This window comes from Rattus norvegicus, chromosome 7 (assembly GCF_021556685.1).
Source record: "Rattus norvegicus strain SHRSP/BbbUtx chromosome 7, alternate assembly SHRSP_T2T, whole genome shotgun sequence".
NCBI lineage: Eukaryota > Metazoa > Chordata > Mammalia > Rodentia > Muridae > Rattus > Rattus norvegicus.
This window is the reverse complement of record NC_141540.1, coordinates 131,217,816-131,234,889: the sequence shown is the minus strand read 5'-3', so window position 1 is coordinate 131,234,889 and position 17,074 is coordinate 131,217,816. Positions and strand designations below refer to the sequence as shown.

The 17,074-nt window shown below is 40.5% G+C and overlaps 1 protein-coding gene across 4 annotated transcripts in view; it reads left to right on the top strand.

Moving 5' to 3' along the window:
• Positions 1–12,661, top strand: part of Cpne8 (copine 8) — a 174,024-nt gene extending 161,363 nt beyond the window's left edge. For 3 of the 4 annotated variants that reach the window (XM_087558325.1, XM_087558326.1, XM_087558324.1), the window contains 4 exons: positions 79–181; positions 1,606–1,663; positions 3,232–3,305; positions 10,955–12,661. In XM_087558325.1, the coding sequence (XP_087414451.1) occupies positions 79–181; positions 1,606–1,663; positions 3,232–3,305; positions 10,955–11,143 (424 nt within the window). In that variant the 3' untranslated portion in view covers positions 11,144–12,661. 4 annotated transcript variants of the gene reach the window in all.
• The last annotated feature ends 4,413 nt before the right edge of the window (positions 12,662–17,074 follow it).

The window sequence follows — 17,074 nt, the reverse complement described above, 5'->3', positions numbered from 1 at the left end:
GGCTGGTTTGGCTACGCCGTACACATCTGGAGGTCCTCGTGTCTCACATGCTGCTCTTATCTTCCTGTTGTTTTGTAGATATGCATCCTCTGTAAAAGATGGCTCCCAGTACTTTGTGCTCCTCATTGTGACGGACGGCGTCATCTCAGATATGGCTCAGACTAAAGAATCCATAGTAAACGTGAGTAGTGCCGGGGTCTCCCCACAGTACCACTTGGGTTGAGAATGAAGCCTATTTTTTCTCGGTTGACTTCACCGAGAAACAGAATGGCCACACCATTGAAGATGATGCCATCCTTAACTTATCCAGAAACAATTACACACTTAGACCAGCACATGAGGACAGGAGGGGAGAGATTTCCTTCACTCATAAGATTTATTTGTTCTCTAAGCAGTAGACTGGTTTGTACTCATGCACACTCTTAAGAGCAGGACCTGTCGTGTCCTAATATTCTGGCTCCTTGGAGATGCTGTAGTCACTCTTTCCTTCTGCACTTGGTTTAAAGCCTCCTGTGCATTAAAATCCCGGGGGTGTTTAGTTAGTGATGTTATTATCTCCTTTCAAAAATTAGCTATAAAGTCTAGGCTTAAAATTACGTCAGTTTACCAATCTTTTCTGTGCCTACCATTGGCATTGTTTGGAATAGAGTAATATCTAATTAAAAGCGATTTGAATAGATGGGTTGCTTGTCAGACCTCACAATTTTAGTAACAGAGAAATATATAGGAGAAAAAAAATCAGTACATGCAGGGAACACTTTTTTGCCTACACATACGCTGAATTTCTGTTTCCTTTCTAGTGAGCACTATTAGTTTTCACTTTGGTTTAATGACTTAATGATTCATAATTAGGTAAAAAGTGACACAGCACTAAGAAAGAGTTGTTTATAGCCCACCAACTCCCAGCACAAGATGTCCCCTCTGTGTGTGCTATGCGCCTGTTACTGATTCTGAGTGTTGAAGTTTTAAAGAATAACATTTATATGTATTATTTGTGTATATGTGTATGGACAGGCATTTACAGTGCACACGTGGAGGTTAGAGGACAATTTGAAAAAGTCAGTTCCTTCTTCTATCATGAGTCCCTGGGTTCATCCGTCCATCAGGGTCTGTAGTAAGAGCCGTTAGGACTGAGCCATCTTCCCAGCCCCATCTCAGGACCTTAAATAGAATCTAATTTAAGTGCTTTATATGGTGAAACCCGTGTTGTAACATCAAATATTCAGTCTCAACAGCTCGTCGATATTGAATGCATAAATGAATAACGTTAAACATAGCTTAGTTACCATGTGTTTGCACTTGCTAATTCGCTGTACGAGTTAGTTCTGATAATAATTCACCCTGATAATTACTTCAGATAACAATTTGAATATGTCATTAAGAACTGTCTTAATGAGCATCTGTGAAAATGTCAGAAAAATCAGGAAATGATTTTCTTTTTTTTAAGCTTTTTTTTTAAAATATTGGTATTTCAAGGACTGGCAAATAAAAAGTAAAAATAGCCAGATTCAAAGTCTGCAGAAATGTTTATACGCATTTTCTTTTCTTTTTCTCTTAAGAACTAAATGTCTTAATTAAAATCTAATTATGGTTTTCTTCCTAAAGGCCTCCAAGCTCCCCATGTCAATAATTATAGTAGGTGTTGGCCCTGCAGAATTTGATGGTGAGTGGCAAGATTTCAGTGGTATTCTTGTGGCATTACACTTCTGTCAGCTTGACCTGTGCTGGAGAGTATGGCTGAGTTTATGTATAATGTCCTTATCTGTATAAGTATAGCTCGTGCACAAATTAAAAGACCACCATTGAGTAAGACACCTCCCTCTAGTTTGTACATTAATTGAACAGTCACCTCTGACCTTTTATTAAAGTTTGTACCTCAAAATACTATGTAAGACTGACAGAGAAATTGAGACTTGGTCTGTAAGGCCAAGAACATTCTAGGGACACACATTTTGTGGGTGAAGAATGTTGGCAACTTTCAAAGAACGGCGATAAGTTGATGGATCGTTTTGTTGCCAGCTGAAACACTAACATGAGCACAATATGCTAATTGAATGTGAGCCCAGCCTCTAGTTAGTTGATAGAATTATCTTTATAAACAGAGAACCCCACCACGGGAAAGAACAAAATTCAATGGCAGTGGAACTGATCTGATTGACTATAAAAATGAGCCCAGATGATACTGGAAATTATTTGTTTCAAATATGTGAGCATACCCAAGAATAAGGTATTGGCATTATTCTTGGTAGAACACACACATTTTCGAGAATTAAGGCATATACTGTGTATACAGGCAAATCTGTTAATTATAATTACTAGTAGTGCTTCAGCCAAAACATTGACTCATGAACATATGTAGAAAGATAAATCAAAAACAGTGTTTCCCAACCTAAATTCATTACAGGGACTGAAGGGAAGATTGCAGTTGAAGATGGGGCTCTAGCTGAGCAGTGCTCTAATTTCTGGGGCCTCTTTGGAGTCTGTTGATTGTCCTGTGTGGGAAAAATGAATTTTCAGTAATAGAATTACACTTCAAGCCCAAGCCAGTTCACTCATACAATTAATTATTTAGAGAATTCTCACAGCAAACTTAATAAACTCTGGGAGATCTTTCTAATTGCAGCATCAGACATCAGCAGCTGCTCTCTTTGGACAGGATTTGTGAATACCAGCTGTGGCAGCCAATGTTGAAATTATTTCTCAACTCGCAGAATTATCATCCTTCACAAAAAAACATACTTTATCTGGGACCCGAATAAATGCCACTTTGTTTTTGCAGTGATCTATGAAGTAAAACGTGGGCAGTGTGGGCTTGAAATGTCAGCAAGTGTGAGGTTCAACTTGAAGATAGTAATTGCAGCTGTTTCTCAGATTAGAAAAATATTAAAATTGATGGGTTTAGCGCCACATGCCCATTTGATCATTTAAGCATAAGCCCAGGTTTAGATCCTGTGGGCTGTTAAATGAGATGGAAAGATAGAATCAGAGCGCTCTCCCCAGTGCACTGACTCCTCTGACTTCCAGGGAGTCATTCATACTCATGGCTCTCGTCAGCAGTAGATGGTGTACTCCATAGGCTGTTTGGAGACAATGGTTAAAGAAATGAAGATTGTCGGCCCCTTCCTGGGACGTCACAGGGGTGTCCTGCTGCACACATACCTAGTGATTTCTTGGTTCACAGTTTGATTTCACTACATTGTATTCAATTAACGACTGTATTTCCTTTTCAAGCAATGGTTGAACTGGATGGGGATGATGTGAGAGTTTCCTCCAGAGGGAAATATGCCGAAAGAGACATTGTACAGGTAAGGATTGAAATAAACGTTGTCTGTCTCCTTCGTTGAGAAGAAGCAACTTGAATGGCAATTAGGAATGCTGGGTTCCATTAGCTTAGTTGGTCTCTTGTCTATGAGGTATACCTTAAACATCAGGGACTAGAATCTGTATGGAATTGCTTTTTCTTCTGTCTCAGGTTCACTCTATGTAAAGAGCAAGTATCAATAGTTATCTTTTCCTAATCTACTCTTATGAGAAATGTTGATCATGATCTTTAGTAAAACAGGAAGCTGTAAACATATTAGTCTTCATGTAGATGGACCACTTAAAAACATGCTATATACAAAAATAAACTGTTTAATAAAACATTTAAAAAATTATAACCATTGTTAGAATTTTCTAGGATTACGGTTGGAAACGTGAAAACATGCGTGTTAAAACTATATATAGAAATGAGCTGTACATAAATGAATTTATGGTCCATGGCATATAAATGATTTATTATCTACAAATTTTACATGTAGAAAATGTTTGAGAAAATTACTTAACTAAGTATGGCCTGCTGTTTGGGGAGCAAGAAGAAGAAAACGATCAGTTAACAATTGTCACTGTGAGAAGGGAGTTAGTACAACCAAATCTATGCATGCTTTACTTAGAGTGTGTGCGTCTTTTAAGATGCAAAAGAGGAAGGATTTTGTGATATATGCCTTCTTAAGGAGGCAGCAGTCAAGCCTCAGTCCATTTAAGGGCGTGGTATGCACATTTTATGGGCACAAACAGTGGTCACCAATATGATTTCTAAATAATTTCCTGTATGCTTACTCCTAGTGTAACTACTGTAAAAACTACAATTTGGCATCCCATAGAACGGGATGCAAATTCTAACTTGTGATAACTTGGACAAACTAATTTTCTATGTTCTGAGCGATGAGCAGCCTTGTGAAGTGACGTGAGACAATCTACATAAAATGTGTCCCTGACGTACATCCCAGGAGTAGCCAAACAAAATGATGATTAGTATGATTATGGGGAGAAAATGCCACAAGCTGATAAATACCAGGATCGTGGTGTCTCTCTGTGCTAGAGAACTTGATGCTAAACTCTATTGGGTTTGATCTGCAGCAATGCAATAAAGAAATAATAATTCCTAATCATTAATAGTACTAATTAGAAATACTAAAAGGATTGTAAATTACTCCTCCCAAATCAATAAAATTACATCTTAACACCAAGACAATTTTACTATAATTGTTCTAAAAGATAAATAAATATGATTTCAACTTCTCTACGAGGCATAAGGTAAAAGGCACAAACACATAAAGTGAATAATTCAGCCAAAAGTAGCTGAGGAAGAGGCCGTGGGGATGCATCATTTAAGTGTCTCACGGTGCTCATCTCCATAATTAGACACATAATTATTTGCCTTAACCTCATCATCATAATGATGGGTCCAAGTTATTTTACTTTATCTGAAAGCCCTACATAATGTCTAGCCCACACTTTCCAAAAATCAAATCACTGAGAGGAAACTCATATGTGAAGGACTTCAGGATGTGCTCTGTTGCCATGGTGAAGCTTCTTTATAAAATCAACAAGGGAATCTCATAGCTTGTTCTGTCAAAATGAGTGTTTGAGAGAGGCAACACAACGTTATCCCTGAGGAATCAAGGCTGGTCACCTCACCAAAACTTCTTTTTAAAGGGCCATTACTTTATGCTGTTACCACAAAACCATACCTATTGACATTTGTGAAAATAAGAACTGCCATGTCTCCCAATGGACTGGTGGCAAAGGGATACTGACTGAGATTAGGCCCAGATGGTCCATGAAAGCACAGTGGGTAGGCTCTTCTAGCCTCGTCTATTGTCGGTAGAGTCCAAGCTCCTTTGTCTTTGATTTTTCTCTGAGGTTGTAGTATGCATAAAACTCTGTGATCCATTGGCCTAAGTTCATTCAGATACAAGTTACGTATTTAGGGAAATCTCCTCTTTTTGAAAACCCGTTTCTGAGGCAAGTCTATCACGACTGTGGCACTGAGAAATCAAACTTACCTTGAGAGAGACTCAAGATTTGCCACATAAACCCCAACTTTAAGAAGAATGAAGGAGTCTTAAAGATACTAAACAAGAGATTGACATGTACCCTGGAATTAGGAGCCCCTGGATGAAAACGTCTTTTCTTACATTTCTGAATACAGGGAGGGGACTTTATACACTCCTCTAATTTCACAGACAAGTTCCTAAATTCACCTTTGCAAAACGCATTCCAGTCATATCCATGAATCATCTCTCCTTACCACCTTGAATCACATTATGGATCTGCTCTCAAAGTTTTCCATGTTCTGCTGAAATATTTGTAGATCGGTTATTTATATGGAAACATTGAGTGTTGCCGACAGTAGGATAATATTTTGTATCTTCCATTGTTCAAAAAAATAGTCTGAACAAGCCAGTAAAATAGCATCAGAAGGCAGAATAAATGCTGTGTAGGCTCTGGTTTTCTTGCAGACTATTTTACTCTTAAGCTGATCAAGTTATTAGATACATTACTAATAAATCCTCAGGTCTCTCAGTTTGGAAAAATGAAGGCTATATCTTACAGAATGTAGCTGATATTCAGCTGGAAGTTGGGGACAGTAGTTTGACGTTTTCTTATGTTGTCAGGTATTAAGCAGCTTCTGCATTTGCGCAGAATATTTGAGTCTGTTACATGCTCTACATAGGTCTAAGCAGGCTAAGACCCGTAGCATTTCATCACTGACCCCTTAGTTAACATTATGACCGACACTTGATTACTATATTTTTTTAAAAGTAAATCTCATTTCAGTTACTTCTTGCCCATAATCCCCAGCTGACCAGCAGAAGCCAGAAACTAGATGCAATCCTAAAATGTCTTAGACAATTCTTTACTGCTCATCTGGGCCACATAAATCCTCCACAGCCTGACCTCAGTTTTCCTCTTTTGCTAAACACACTGAAAGCCACATCCTGTCTGTCTTTACAGCACACACTTCCTTCTAGTCTGCCTTGTCATTTAGCTGGGTCGCTCACCTTTCGCTGGTGCAGGTAGAAGCCCTCTGCCTTGAACTGTGTCCGTCCCCCTTTCTTTCGCTCCACTCCCTTCCATATGAAACAACTACGATCCAAGAGGGAGAATTAAGTAAGCCACACAGAGTTATTTTGACTATAAATCAAGTTCTGATTCCAAAATTGACTTCTATCATAATATATCTCTATACTAACATAAAATTCTGAGCAGCCATCTTTCCACATAACTGTAGAATCTGACATGTCAGAGTCAGAGGCAACAATGACTGGTGCTTGGCCTTGCTAAGTTAAACTTTCTTTTATTGATTGATTGATTGATTGATTGATTGATATGAGTACACTGTTGCTGTCCTCAGACACACCAGAAGAGGGCATCGGATCCCATTACAGATGCTTGTGAGCCACCATGTGGTTGCTGGGAATTGAACTCAGGACCTCTGGAAGAGCAGTCGGTGCTCTTAACCACTGAGCCATCTCTCCAGCCCCTAAGTTAAGTTTTCTAAGCTTCAGTTTCCTCTTCAGTCAAATTAATATAACATATTATATTTAATCCCTAAGCAGAAACCATCTCACTGCTAGGTACCAGCACAGTGTCAGTAGGGCAGGCATTTTGCCGGTCTTTAGTTTATAGCAGCTGTGCCTTGATTTGACCGTCTTGCGTGAGATCGTATCCCGTTTACCGGGAGACTCTGTCTTGTATTTACAGTAGGCAGGATGAGTTCCTGCAGTGCTTATTTTCATAGTTCAGTAGATACAGAGGATGCTTGTTGTGCTATGACTTGTCCATTGCATTACATGCAGTGCCATTTTTCCTGGCTGCATGAAGCTGCCGGCCAGCCTTTCGTTTCCTTTAAAAAAAATTAAATTATATTTCCCACTAAAAGGGACATAAGAGCCTTGAAGTCTTAGACTTGAAAACGCACGAATGGAGTTCTACCCTGTAGACAAATCAAACGCAATTGAGTAGACATCAACTAAAAGCCAACTGGCCTGAACACGTTCAAATTTGTTCTCACAGATAGGCAAACACATTCATCCGGAGCAGCTGTGAGGAATGTCCCTCCACACCGGGGACATGACATAGGGGAAGAGTCGAAAGAAGACACGGAACCCCACGCATGTCATGTTTTCTGCAGAGCAGAATACTTAACACCCACGTCCACTGTATTCGCTGTACCGATAGGTTATGTCAGCACACTGTGGACAATGCTTTCTTAACGTACCTGTTTAAGGCTCTGAGTTCAGAGATGGTGGAGTGCCTTTACCATATGTGGGGATTGGTTTTGCTTTATTTATTTTCTTAACCAAATGTCCCCAGCTGAGTGTTCGGAAACGAGAGATTAGATCATAGAATAGAGGGTGATCTGAGTAGCGAAATGTCAGGGTCGGAGGATATGGGCAAAACAACTAAAGGATCTTTTGCCCTGAGAGCTGTCAAGTTGATGTGACAAGAGGTAATGACAGTGGGGAGCTGTTGGCATTTCCCTGCTTGCTGACAATGTACCTGGCAGCGGGATGGAAGAACAAATGCCCCTCGGGGAAACATTGAGATAATTCAGGATTAGCAAGTAGAAAGCTCTCAGCTTTTTTTCCTACTCTCGACATACTTTCATGATGAGTTAAAACCCTATTGGTAGCAATGACTTTCTCTGACAGGGCTCTCCACTGGGGCTCGGGTGACATATCAAAGGGAGTGGCTATCTAAGAAACTTGAGTTAGAAAGGATGAATTTTAATCCAGGGATAAAAATCTTACGTGTATTTTGTTGTTGTTTTATTCATTGTTTATAAACAGGCTCCTAAGAGTTCTGATACTTCTAGAATAGGGCAAAATTCTCAAAACCCAAGCTGAAGTAAAAGAGCTTAAGAGTACAGAAGAAACTGATAAAAGACAGGAAACCCATTTGTTTGCATGCTCCAACTGGAAGCCGGTTAAAATGCAAAGCCGGAAGCCAAGATATATATGGGAAGGACCTGTAGAGAGGTGTGTGTGTGTGTGTGTGTGTGTGTGTGTGTGTGTGTGTGTGTAATTATAAAAATTAAAAGGATAAAATTAAAAGAAAAAAATCCCTGACATAATATTATGAGACAAAGAACCAAAGATACCATTGAGCTCCTTTTGGGGGGGGGGCATCTACTGCTGGGCACACAGCCTACCCTAAGCATAGTTTGTTTCCCCACTGAGACTCCCTTGAGGAAAACAAATTTTTTCCTTGCAGGTGGTTAACGATTGAGGATAGCATCTAGGTTAAGGATGGAAGCCTTTGTCCACGTCTTCTCTCTGCTCTAGGACACCACCTGGTACAGACCTGTGCAAGCCCTGTGCGTGTGCCCACAGTCTCTATGAGTTAATGAGGAGAGGTGGGCAGGAGCAGGAGGAAGCGCAGAAGGAGATAACACAGTAATCAGGATACATCGTATGAGGAAAAAAAATACATTTTTAATAAAACAGAAGTAGAAAAAATGCCAATAAAGCATGTGGTGAATTAAGTTGTATGCATGTCTATACACATATAACAAATAGGACATGCATAAGAAAGCCCATGCTAATAAAAAAGTAATTTTATCTTCAGAGAGAGAGAGAGAGAGAGAGAGAGAGAGAGAGAGAGAATAAGCCTGTCTTATAGTGCTCGCTAAAAAGGCTTAAATGTTTTTTTAAATTAAAAAATTAAATTATTTTAATTATTGATTTAGATTAAATGAGAGAGAAAAACAGAATTTGCCTTGTTTCTTTGCACCTCCAAGTTTTTGTTTACAGTGACCTCTGGCCTTTAGTGAAGAAATGGGACTTATACAAAGTAATTACAAAGTCATGCCCTCCCACGCTCTCCTCATTAAGGTTGAACACAGTGTGAGCTTTCTCTCCTGTCCTGGCTTAGCAGCCTTCAGGGGTGAGCGAAGCCTTCTGTCTGTCACGTGTCTGAAAGCTGAGTTAGAGTCTGTAGAAAGTGAACGGAGCAGAAGCGGTTGCTCGTGCCATCAAAATTACACCCGCTATTCGGTCTTCTCTCTTTTTAACCCATTTTCCTCATAGCAGCTGGGTTGTTTTGAGTGCACAAATAAGAGTTGAATTCTTGAAGTATGCTTTGAATAATGGCTCCCATCCAAAGAGAGTTTTCAGAACACGTTTGTCAAAGTTACACTACAATATGAAAAGGGGATGTTCTTGGTCTCTCTGAAAGAAAGACATTTATTTAAACACACACACACACACACACATATCTATATATACACACATACATACACACACATTTATACATAAATCCTATATGCAGAAATTATTCTCATCCTAAATTAATTACGTCTTCTCTCCTTTTTATTTCAAGGCCGAAGACTGATGTGCTTATAAACTAGTCACATCCTGAATTATTTCAACATTTCCAAGCTGCTTCCAGAATTATTCCTTATAGAGAAATTGAACTGCTGTACTCAGCACTACTGTGTTTATTAACTAAGTTACCATTCCAAATGACAATGGACCCGGACGGTCCCTTGGCCGAGCACACAGGTGTAGAACTGATAAGGGCTGCTGTATAATGGTTAGATAAAGGCAAAGCAATGACATTTAAATATGAAAATAATCATATCATTCCAGTAAGAATGATTCCAGTATGTCATGCTGAGATCTTTTGCGTTCACAAATCACACACGAGTGTATGCTGTCCTGGGGTCCAAGTTCCCACCGTAGGTACTGTGTGCTTTTCCTATTTAAAAGTTAGGGTGTGATGTTCTCACTACAATTAAATATAATGTGTTTAGGACTCCTCAGTCATGTGTGCTGTTTTCTATGTGGAAAAATGTAAGATCTCTCCATTTTCCACATTAGCTAACTTTTATATCAAAACCGTATCAGGCATGGGCTAGCATTACTTGACAGGAAAATAGGCTCCGTAGAAGTTAAATGTCCCCGGATGTTGGGCTTCAGTTAGGAAGTGCCCCAAAGCAAGGCACAAGGAGAGAATCGCATCCTCTTTGCTAAACGCACATTATGAGGATCTGATTGCTGTGATAGTCAGATGTAGTGACAAATATATTTTAAAGGTAGGATGTGTATTGATCATCCGGGGCACTCGGGATTCTCCTTGTTGCTGGGACAACATACTCTGACACGAAGCAAGTATGAGGAGGAGAGGATTTGTTGGGTTTATAATTTCAGGTCAGTTTCGTCTCTGATGGAAGTCCGGCCAGGAATCCAAGCAGGGATTCTGCTTGCTGGCTCAGTGTCTGGGTCACTCAACCGGCTTCCCCACACAGCCTAGGAATGGTACCACCCACGGTGGGATGGGTCCGCCCACTTCAATCCTCAATCAAGAAATTCCTTTACAGCCGTGGCCGCGTGGCCGAGGGCCAATCTCATTTGGGCATTCCCTCATTTGAGACTCCCTCAGATGGCTCTAGATTGAGTCAAATTGGCAGCCGAAGATGAAAATAAGCCAGACATGGTAATGCACACCTGATATCCCCAAACTGAAGCGGGAGAATCCCAGGCTAGCGAGATCCTGTCTCGAAAACCACTCGCAAAAGTAAAATGTTGAAAAAAGAAATTTAACTATCCGCACGTGCCGTTTTTCTGTCTGTCAACATTAATAGCTGAAAGTTGTAAGAATCATTTTTTTTTCCCCTCTGTTCTAGTTTGTGCCATTCAGGGATTATATTGACCGAAGTGGAAACCACATCCTGAGCATGGCTAGACTGGCCAAAGATGTCTTAGCTGAGATCCCTGAGCAGTTCCTCTCCTACATGAGAGCCAGAGGAATTAAGCCATCGCCCGCACCTCCGCCCTACACCCCTCCCACACACGTGCTGCAGACGCAGATATGACCGCATCCTGATGCCGACGTCCCTCACACGCCAGTCAGAACTGCGAAGCCTGTTCTTTGATCCTGGTGCTCTGCTATGAACCAGGGAAGGGGACTTTCTCAGCGTGGTTTCAGCAGTACTGGGGAAAATGTGCTTTCTTGGATCCAAAATTAATTCTCTTCCTAAACCAAAACTGTAAATATGGTTGTTGCATGAGCAACCGGGGAAATAATGGTTTAAATGCTTGAAGCGAAGTAGAGATGTCTTCTCTAATTTTTGAATATATTTTTTTTGTTTTGTTCTCGACGGAATAGTCCATTTCCAATGTATTATTGGGAAAAAGCACAAGCTACGTTTTTAACACAAATGTTGTCCTTGACTGCTACATATATAGGCCGGCAGTCTCTGTGTCGATGTTTACACGTTACTACTTTTTAAATTTCAATACTTTTATAACTGTTCTTAAGACTAAGTTTTAAATATTGAATCCTTTGTCTTCTAAATTGCAATAGCTATAACCACAGGAGCAATATCTCTTTGAATGACTGTCTGGACACTTGCAGTATGAGTGAGGGAAGAGAAGGAGGTAGATCACTAAGGCAATCTCCTTCACGATTAATACCCGTCATCAGTTTTGGCCAATAGCGGGAGTTTCTATTTATAAACAGATGAGGCCCTGTAATATGCATCTTTTCATGGCCTTTGGGTTTAAATTTAGACTGCGGTCAATTTGTCTTTCGCAATGCAAACTAGAAGCAACAAACAGGCAAACATTGTGAACTGTTAATGCACAGAATACACGTTGTATCAAAACCACCATCCTTACGATGCTATCATTTAATGAGTAAAACCAAGACTGTAACTCCAAACCATGTAGCAGGTATTTTGAACCTTGTATTACGTTGTATCCTGTCTAGATATTTTAATTCAAAGGGATACTGCCTCTCTCGCTCGGGATTTGCGTTCTCACCCTCCCACCTCGACTCACGGGTTTCACAGGCTGAAGTCTCTTGTGAATCCTCAGTTCCACGTACACGACCCCGTGACTCAGCGCACAACACATTTGTGAAATAAACTCACCCCTGTGGCCCGACCTGCCTGTGTGTGAAATAGCCCACCCCTCCGCCCTGATCTGCCTGCTCACAATCAATTCTAAATAGTTTTCAATGTACAGTTTTTATACAAACTACAGTTTTGTGAAGTCATGTCTACATTTCTTTAGAACAAATGGCCTTAAATTCTCACAGAATTCCTGGAAATGATTGTGAATTGCCTTCAAAATACAGAAATGTGTATTCGTTGTTCTTTTCGTGTCAACGGTGTGACTGCTTTCTAACCTCTCTGCCTCCCCCTCTTTGCTACTTGGATTGGTCCTATTGTACGTGCTCTTGCCACAACTTGACCTTCGGTGACTTTTATAAGCATGAAACTGTTTTACTGGAAAAAAATGCATACTCCTCATAGCTAACAGGATCACAGTTCCGTAACTGTGATATGAACTGTCCATTTTTAAGTACCTATTAAAAATCTTTAAAAGGATAGCTGTCTTCTGTGTATTTCCTGGGAGTGGCGGAGTCTCATAATTACCTTTACTGATCCTAAACGTGTATGCTGGTCTATTTTATTAGCCAACACATTTCTTTTTTGTTTACCTTCATTCTTCAGCCCAAAAGACAACAGTCAATACAATCACTATTTGTTCCTTCTGGTCAAACATCAAGACATCAACGTTATTTTCCTTGTACTGACGAGAGTATGCCCTCTTGTCTAAACGATAACGCATTTCCATAGTGTGGGACTGGACTCCAGGGATGAAATGACCTCTCTAATGCATCGTCCTTGTGGCTGAGAAGAATAGTTGGGGAAAATATATAGCCTTGAGTCTCCATGTAAGATTGGGAAAGTCTCATCTCCTCATTGAGAATGAAGACCGAATGCATAATAGAACACCGTGATTCATTCAAAGCTGGGCTCAAGCTCTTGGCCCTTGTGAAACGTTTGCTGTAACCACCTAATGTTTTGAGTTGCTAGTAGGTGTGGGGCAGTGGGAAATCTGAGGAGCATGTTACACAGACTCAAACGCATGTCAACAGCTGCACAAACTGCACCTCAAGGCAATTTACGCCTTAGACAGAGGGTGTGCTGAGAGAAGTGTCAGAACCGAACCACCAAACTGCGACTCTTACATTACTCGCCATTTTATCTGCACAATGAACTCTCGGGCCTCTGTTCCATTATTTTTACCATTCAGATGCACAAGTTATGTGCCATCCATTTCTATTGCTTCCCAAAAGAGTATTAAACCTGTATAGACCTGTGCTTTTTCCTTACCCATCCAGTAGGTCCGCATTCCCAGTCATAGTACTGCTCTCCATAATTAAGTTGTATCATTGATATAACTACTTACTAGAGCATCTTATTACCCTTTCCTTAGGGAATATGACTTGGATGGCAGGTACTTTGGGAGTGGGTGGTGCTCCCTGGAGGTAGGGTTCAGGATGCCTAGCTGTCCTATGGAAGAGGTGTGTAAGTGGAAGCTAGGCTTGACCCTCCAGACATGGGGCTAGAAGTCAAAAATGCCACATGTTCCTAGGATGTATGTTGGTCAAGGTGGCTCTCAGGCCACAGATAACCTGGCTATTGGGGTCCCTTCCTGACATGAGTTTCATGGGATGTCATGTGTTTCTCAGACAGTACAGGTGGCAGACCGATGTCTCCAAGGCTTCCTGTGGGTGGTGTGCTTAGGATGTCAATTGGTCCCTAGGTAGTGGGATGGATAGGATGGCCAGTGAATAGGCAAGCAAGCAGACTGCCTCTGAGGGGTTGTATTTGAGTCTGGCTTAGGGAATCTCATTTGTAATTATATACAGTCATTGATATGACACAAGGAATTGCTTGCCTACCCTACACTTCCTCAATAGTGCACCACTAATCCCCACAAGTCACCACACACTTATTTCCTAGGCTCTGGAGACATTTTACATTTCACCATGGAAAATGGAACCTTATATAAAATTCCGTATATTTAAATCTAAAGCAACAGCAGCCAGGACTTCATGATTTTCTCATCAGGAAGTCGTTCACTGATATAATTTCCATAAAGTGCGACTGCTGGGCATTCATAATGGATTTAGCTGAGCTTATTTCATATAGATAAGATTCACTGTTGAAGGCACACACAGCATTGACCTTATAACTCAGGAGGACAGGTGGAGGAAAAAAAAAAAGGTGCTTAGAACTGACTTAAAAATACTGACACCCCCTCTCCCTCCCCTTTCAAAACAAATGAGTTAGTAAATTATAAGAACGCTTTAGTTGTGCTTACAAAAAGTCACCTTCATAATTCTTCACATAAGACAGCTTGGTGTTTGTCTCTTCCTTGCTCTCCCAACAGCCGGGTCCTCTGCACCCAACCAAATCCATACCCTTTCTTGCCCTATCTCATTAGAAGACAAACGGGCATCTAAAAACAAAATAGAGGAGGAAAAACAGTAATAATATAATAAAACCATACCTGAATAGGACAAAATAAACTAAAAAGGGGGTTGGGCACAAAAGCAAAGGCCTAAGTAACACATTTAGACTCAGAGACTCACACATGTGCACACATAGAAGTCCCATAAAGACACAGAACCAGAAACCCATGATAGATAAGCAAAATGCTTAGTGGTTTCCATACCCAGTTAAAGACCATCGGGTGGTCTAAATTTTCCTTTACAAGCAGTTATAAGTTGGAGAGTGCTTCTAGGTTAGGGGTAGGGGTTCGTGTCTACTTCCCCTCTTAGCATGGGGGAACTATGGCTTGGATCTTGGCAGACCCTGTGCAAGCTGCCACAGTTTCTCTGAGTTTACATACGCATCAGATACGCATCAGTCCTGTTGTTCTAGAGAGCCGTGTTTCCTGGGTGTCCTTCGTCCTAATTGGGTCTTACTGTTTTTCTGCCTCCTTTTCCACATCAAATCCCTGACCCCTAGAAGCAGGCGAAGGAGACATCCCATTTAGAAATGAATGTTCCAAGGACTTTTACTCTCTTTACTTTGTCCACTGTGGCTCTCTTTATTTGTGCCCATATACTACAGGCGGAAGCTTCTTTGATGATGGCTGAACAAGACACAGATCTATGAGTATAGCAGAATGTTGTTAGGAGTTATATTATTGCTACATTTCCTTAGCAGAACTGTAATATTTGTTTTCCTCAAAGGTCCATGGACTTTTGTGAAAACTATATGGACTATATAGGTTCTTGGTTACCCGGCCAGTGTCAGACATGGGTTTCAACTTATGGACTGGGCCTTAAATCCAAGAAGATAGTGTTTTCTTGCTCTCACAACTTCGGTGCCACTATTGGATTGGTATATCTGGCAGGCGGGTCACCATTATAAATGGGAGGTTTTGTTCCTGAGTTGGTGTTTACCTGTCTGTTCCGGTAAGATGCAGAGTACCCTACAGTACCATGAAGACTAGTCTGCAGAGTTGAGGATCTAGATAAGCATCAGCTTGACTTCTCCACGTTTAATAAGGTGCGAAGGAACTGTCCCCAGCACTAGGGCCTTGCCAGCATTTTGTGCAGAGCAACCAATAGCTTTGGCAAAAGCATGGGTTCTTTGGGGTTTCTACAGGGCCCTTTTCACCAACAACTTTAGCTATCAGCCATTCCCGGCACTGAAGGTTTTATTTGGTGGTGAGAGGTAACTAATTGAGACTCTGTCTCCCCCACTATTTGATGGTTGCATTACAAGATGACTTTAAAGTTTCAAATCTTTAAAACACCTTTTAAATTTTAGTATATTCAAAGTAATAAACTTATTTACCTATCATTGCCAGTGATAAGAAGAGATAAATCCTTTATTTGGGGTTTCACTTAGAGTTCTCAGTGTGGCCATGAGAAGACACAGAAAACATCACAGAAGAGTCTTCTTTTCCTTTGTTCAGAGACTGCATATACATCTTTAAATTTTTTTTTATCAGTCAGCTCTTGAGGTCAGTCAACAAATGGAAGTCTTGAAAGATAAATAATTATAAGTCATTTTAATTTTCATTCATTTTTTGTGAGGGAGGCCATTTGGTATTTCATATCAATGATTTTAAATATAAAGCTAAAGAATGACTTATTATATTTGGTGTCTTTAGAGACTGATCACCGGTTTCAGTAAGAGAGTGTGGCTTACCATGATGCCACGTATTGGTAGTCAAAGACCTGGATTAACATCTCCATGGACTAGAAATCTTATTCATTTGATGTTATATTTTCAAGGATCCTTCAAGAATTCTTATGCTAGCCTCTCAAAGACGGATTTTGCATTCCTGAAGCATGACTCTTTTAAGAGCCAGATAGATATATTGAGTTACTGGATGAACTTGAGTACTTAGCTTTGAGATGCACCCTCTGAAGCATTGTACAAGTGGAAAATCTCAACTTCTCAGTTTTAAAAGCAGAGGTGTCACCATTTTTCTTTCATGTCCAAGCTCAAAGGATACAGGACAGAAGGGGAAAGGTCTTCAAGTTGATGTGCATGTGTCCTGTCTTCACAAAGATCACCATTGGACACACATTCCGGGTTATCTTGTGAATATTCATAAGGTGCTTTCTCTATATTCAAGGAGTGGTTTGAACAAAATTGGCTGCTTAAAGCAAACAAGTCAAATTGGTGGATTATATATCTTTTCCATCCCAAATGATCTTCAAACCTTAAATGGATCCTTTGTGCGAGGATTCATAGCTCTCACTTAGGATCTTGTACTTACCAGGCCCGTGATCCCTTTATCAAACTTTTACTTTGGTACTGGGTCCTGCTTGGCTATGACAGGGACAGAACGACATGGTTCCTGCCCCTGGAACAGAGCCAGCAGGGCATGGTCTTCCACAAGTATTGATTGATGCTGTGGGCGTGAGGCTTGTTTGTCTAATAGTGTACATATTTTCATGTTCCTTCTTTGAGGAATGTCCTCTC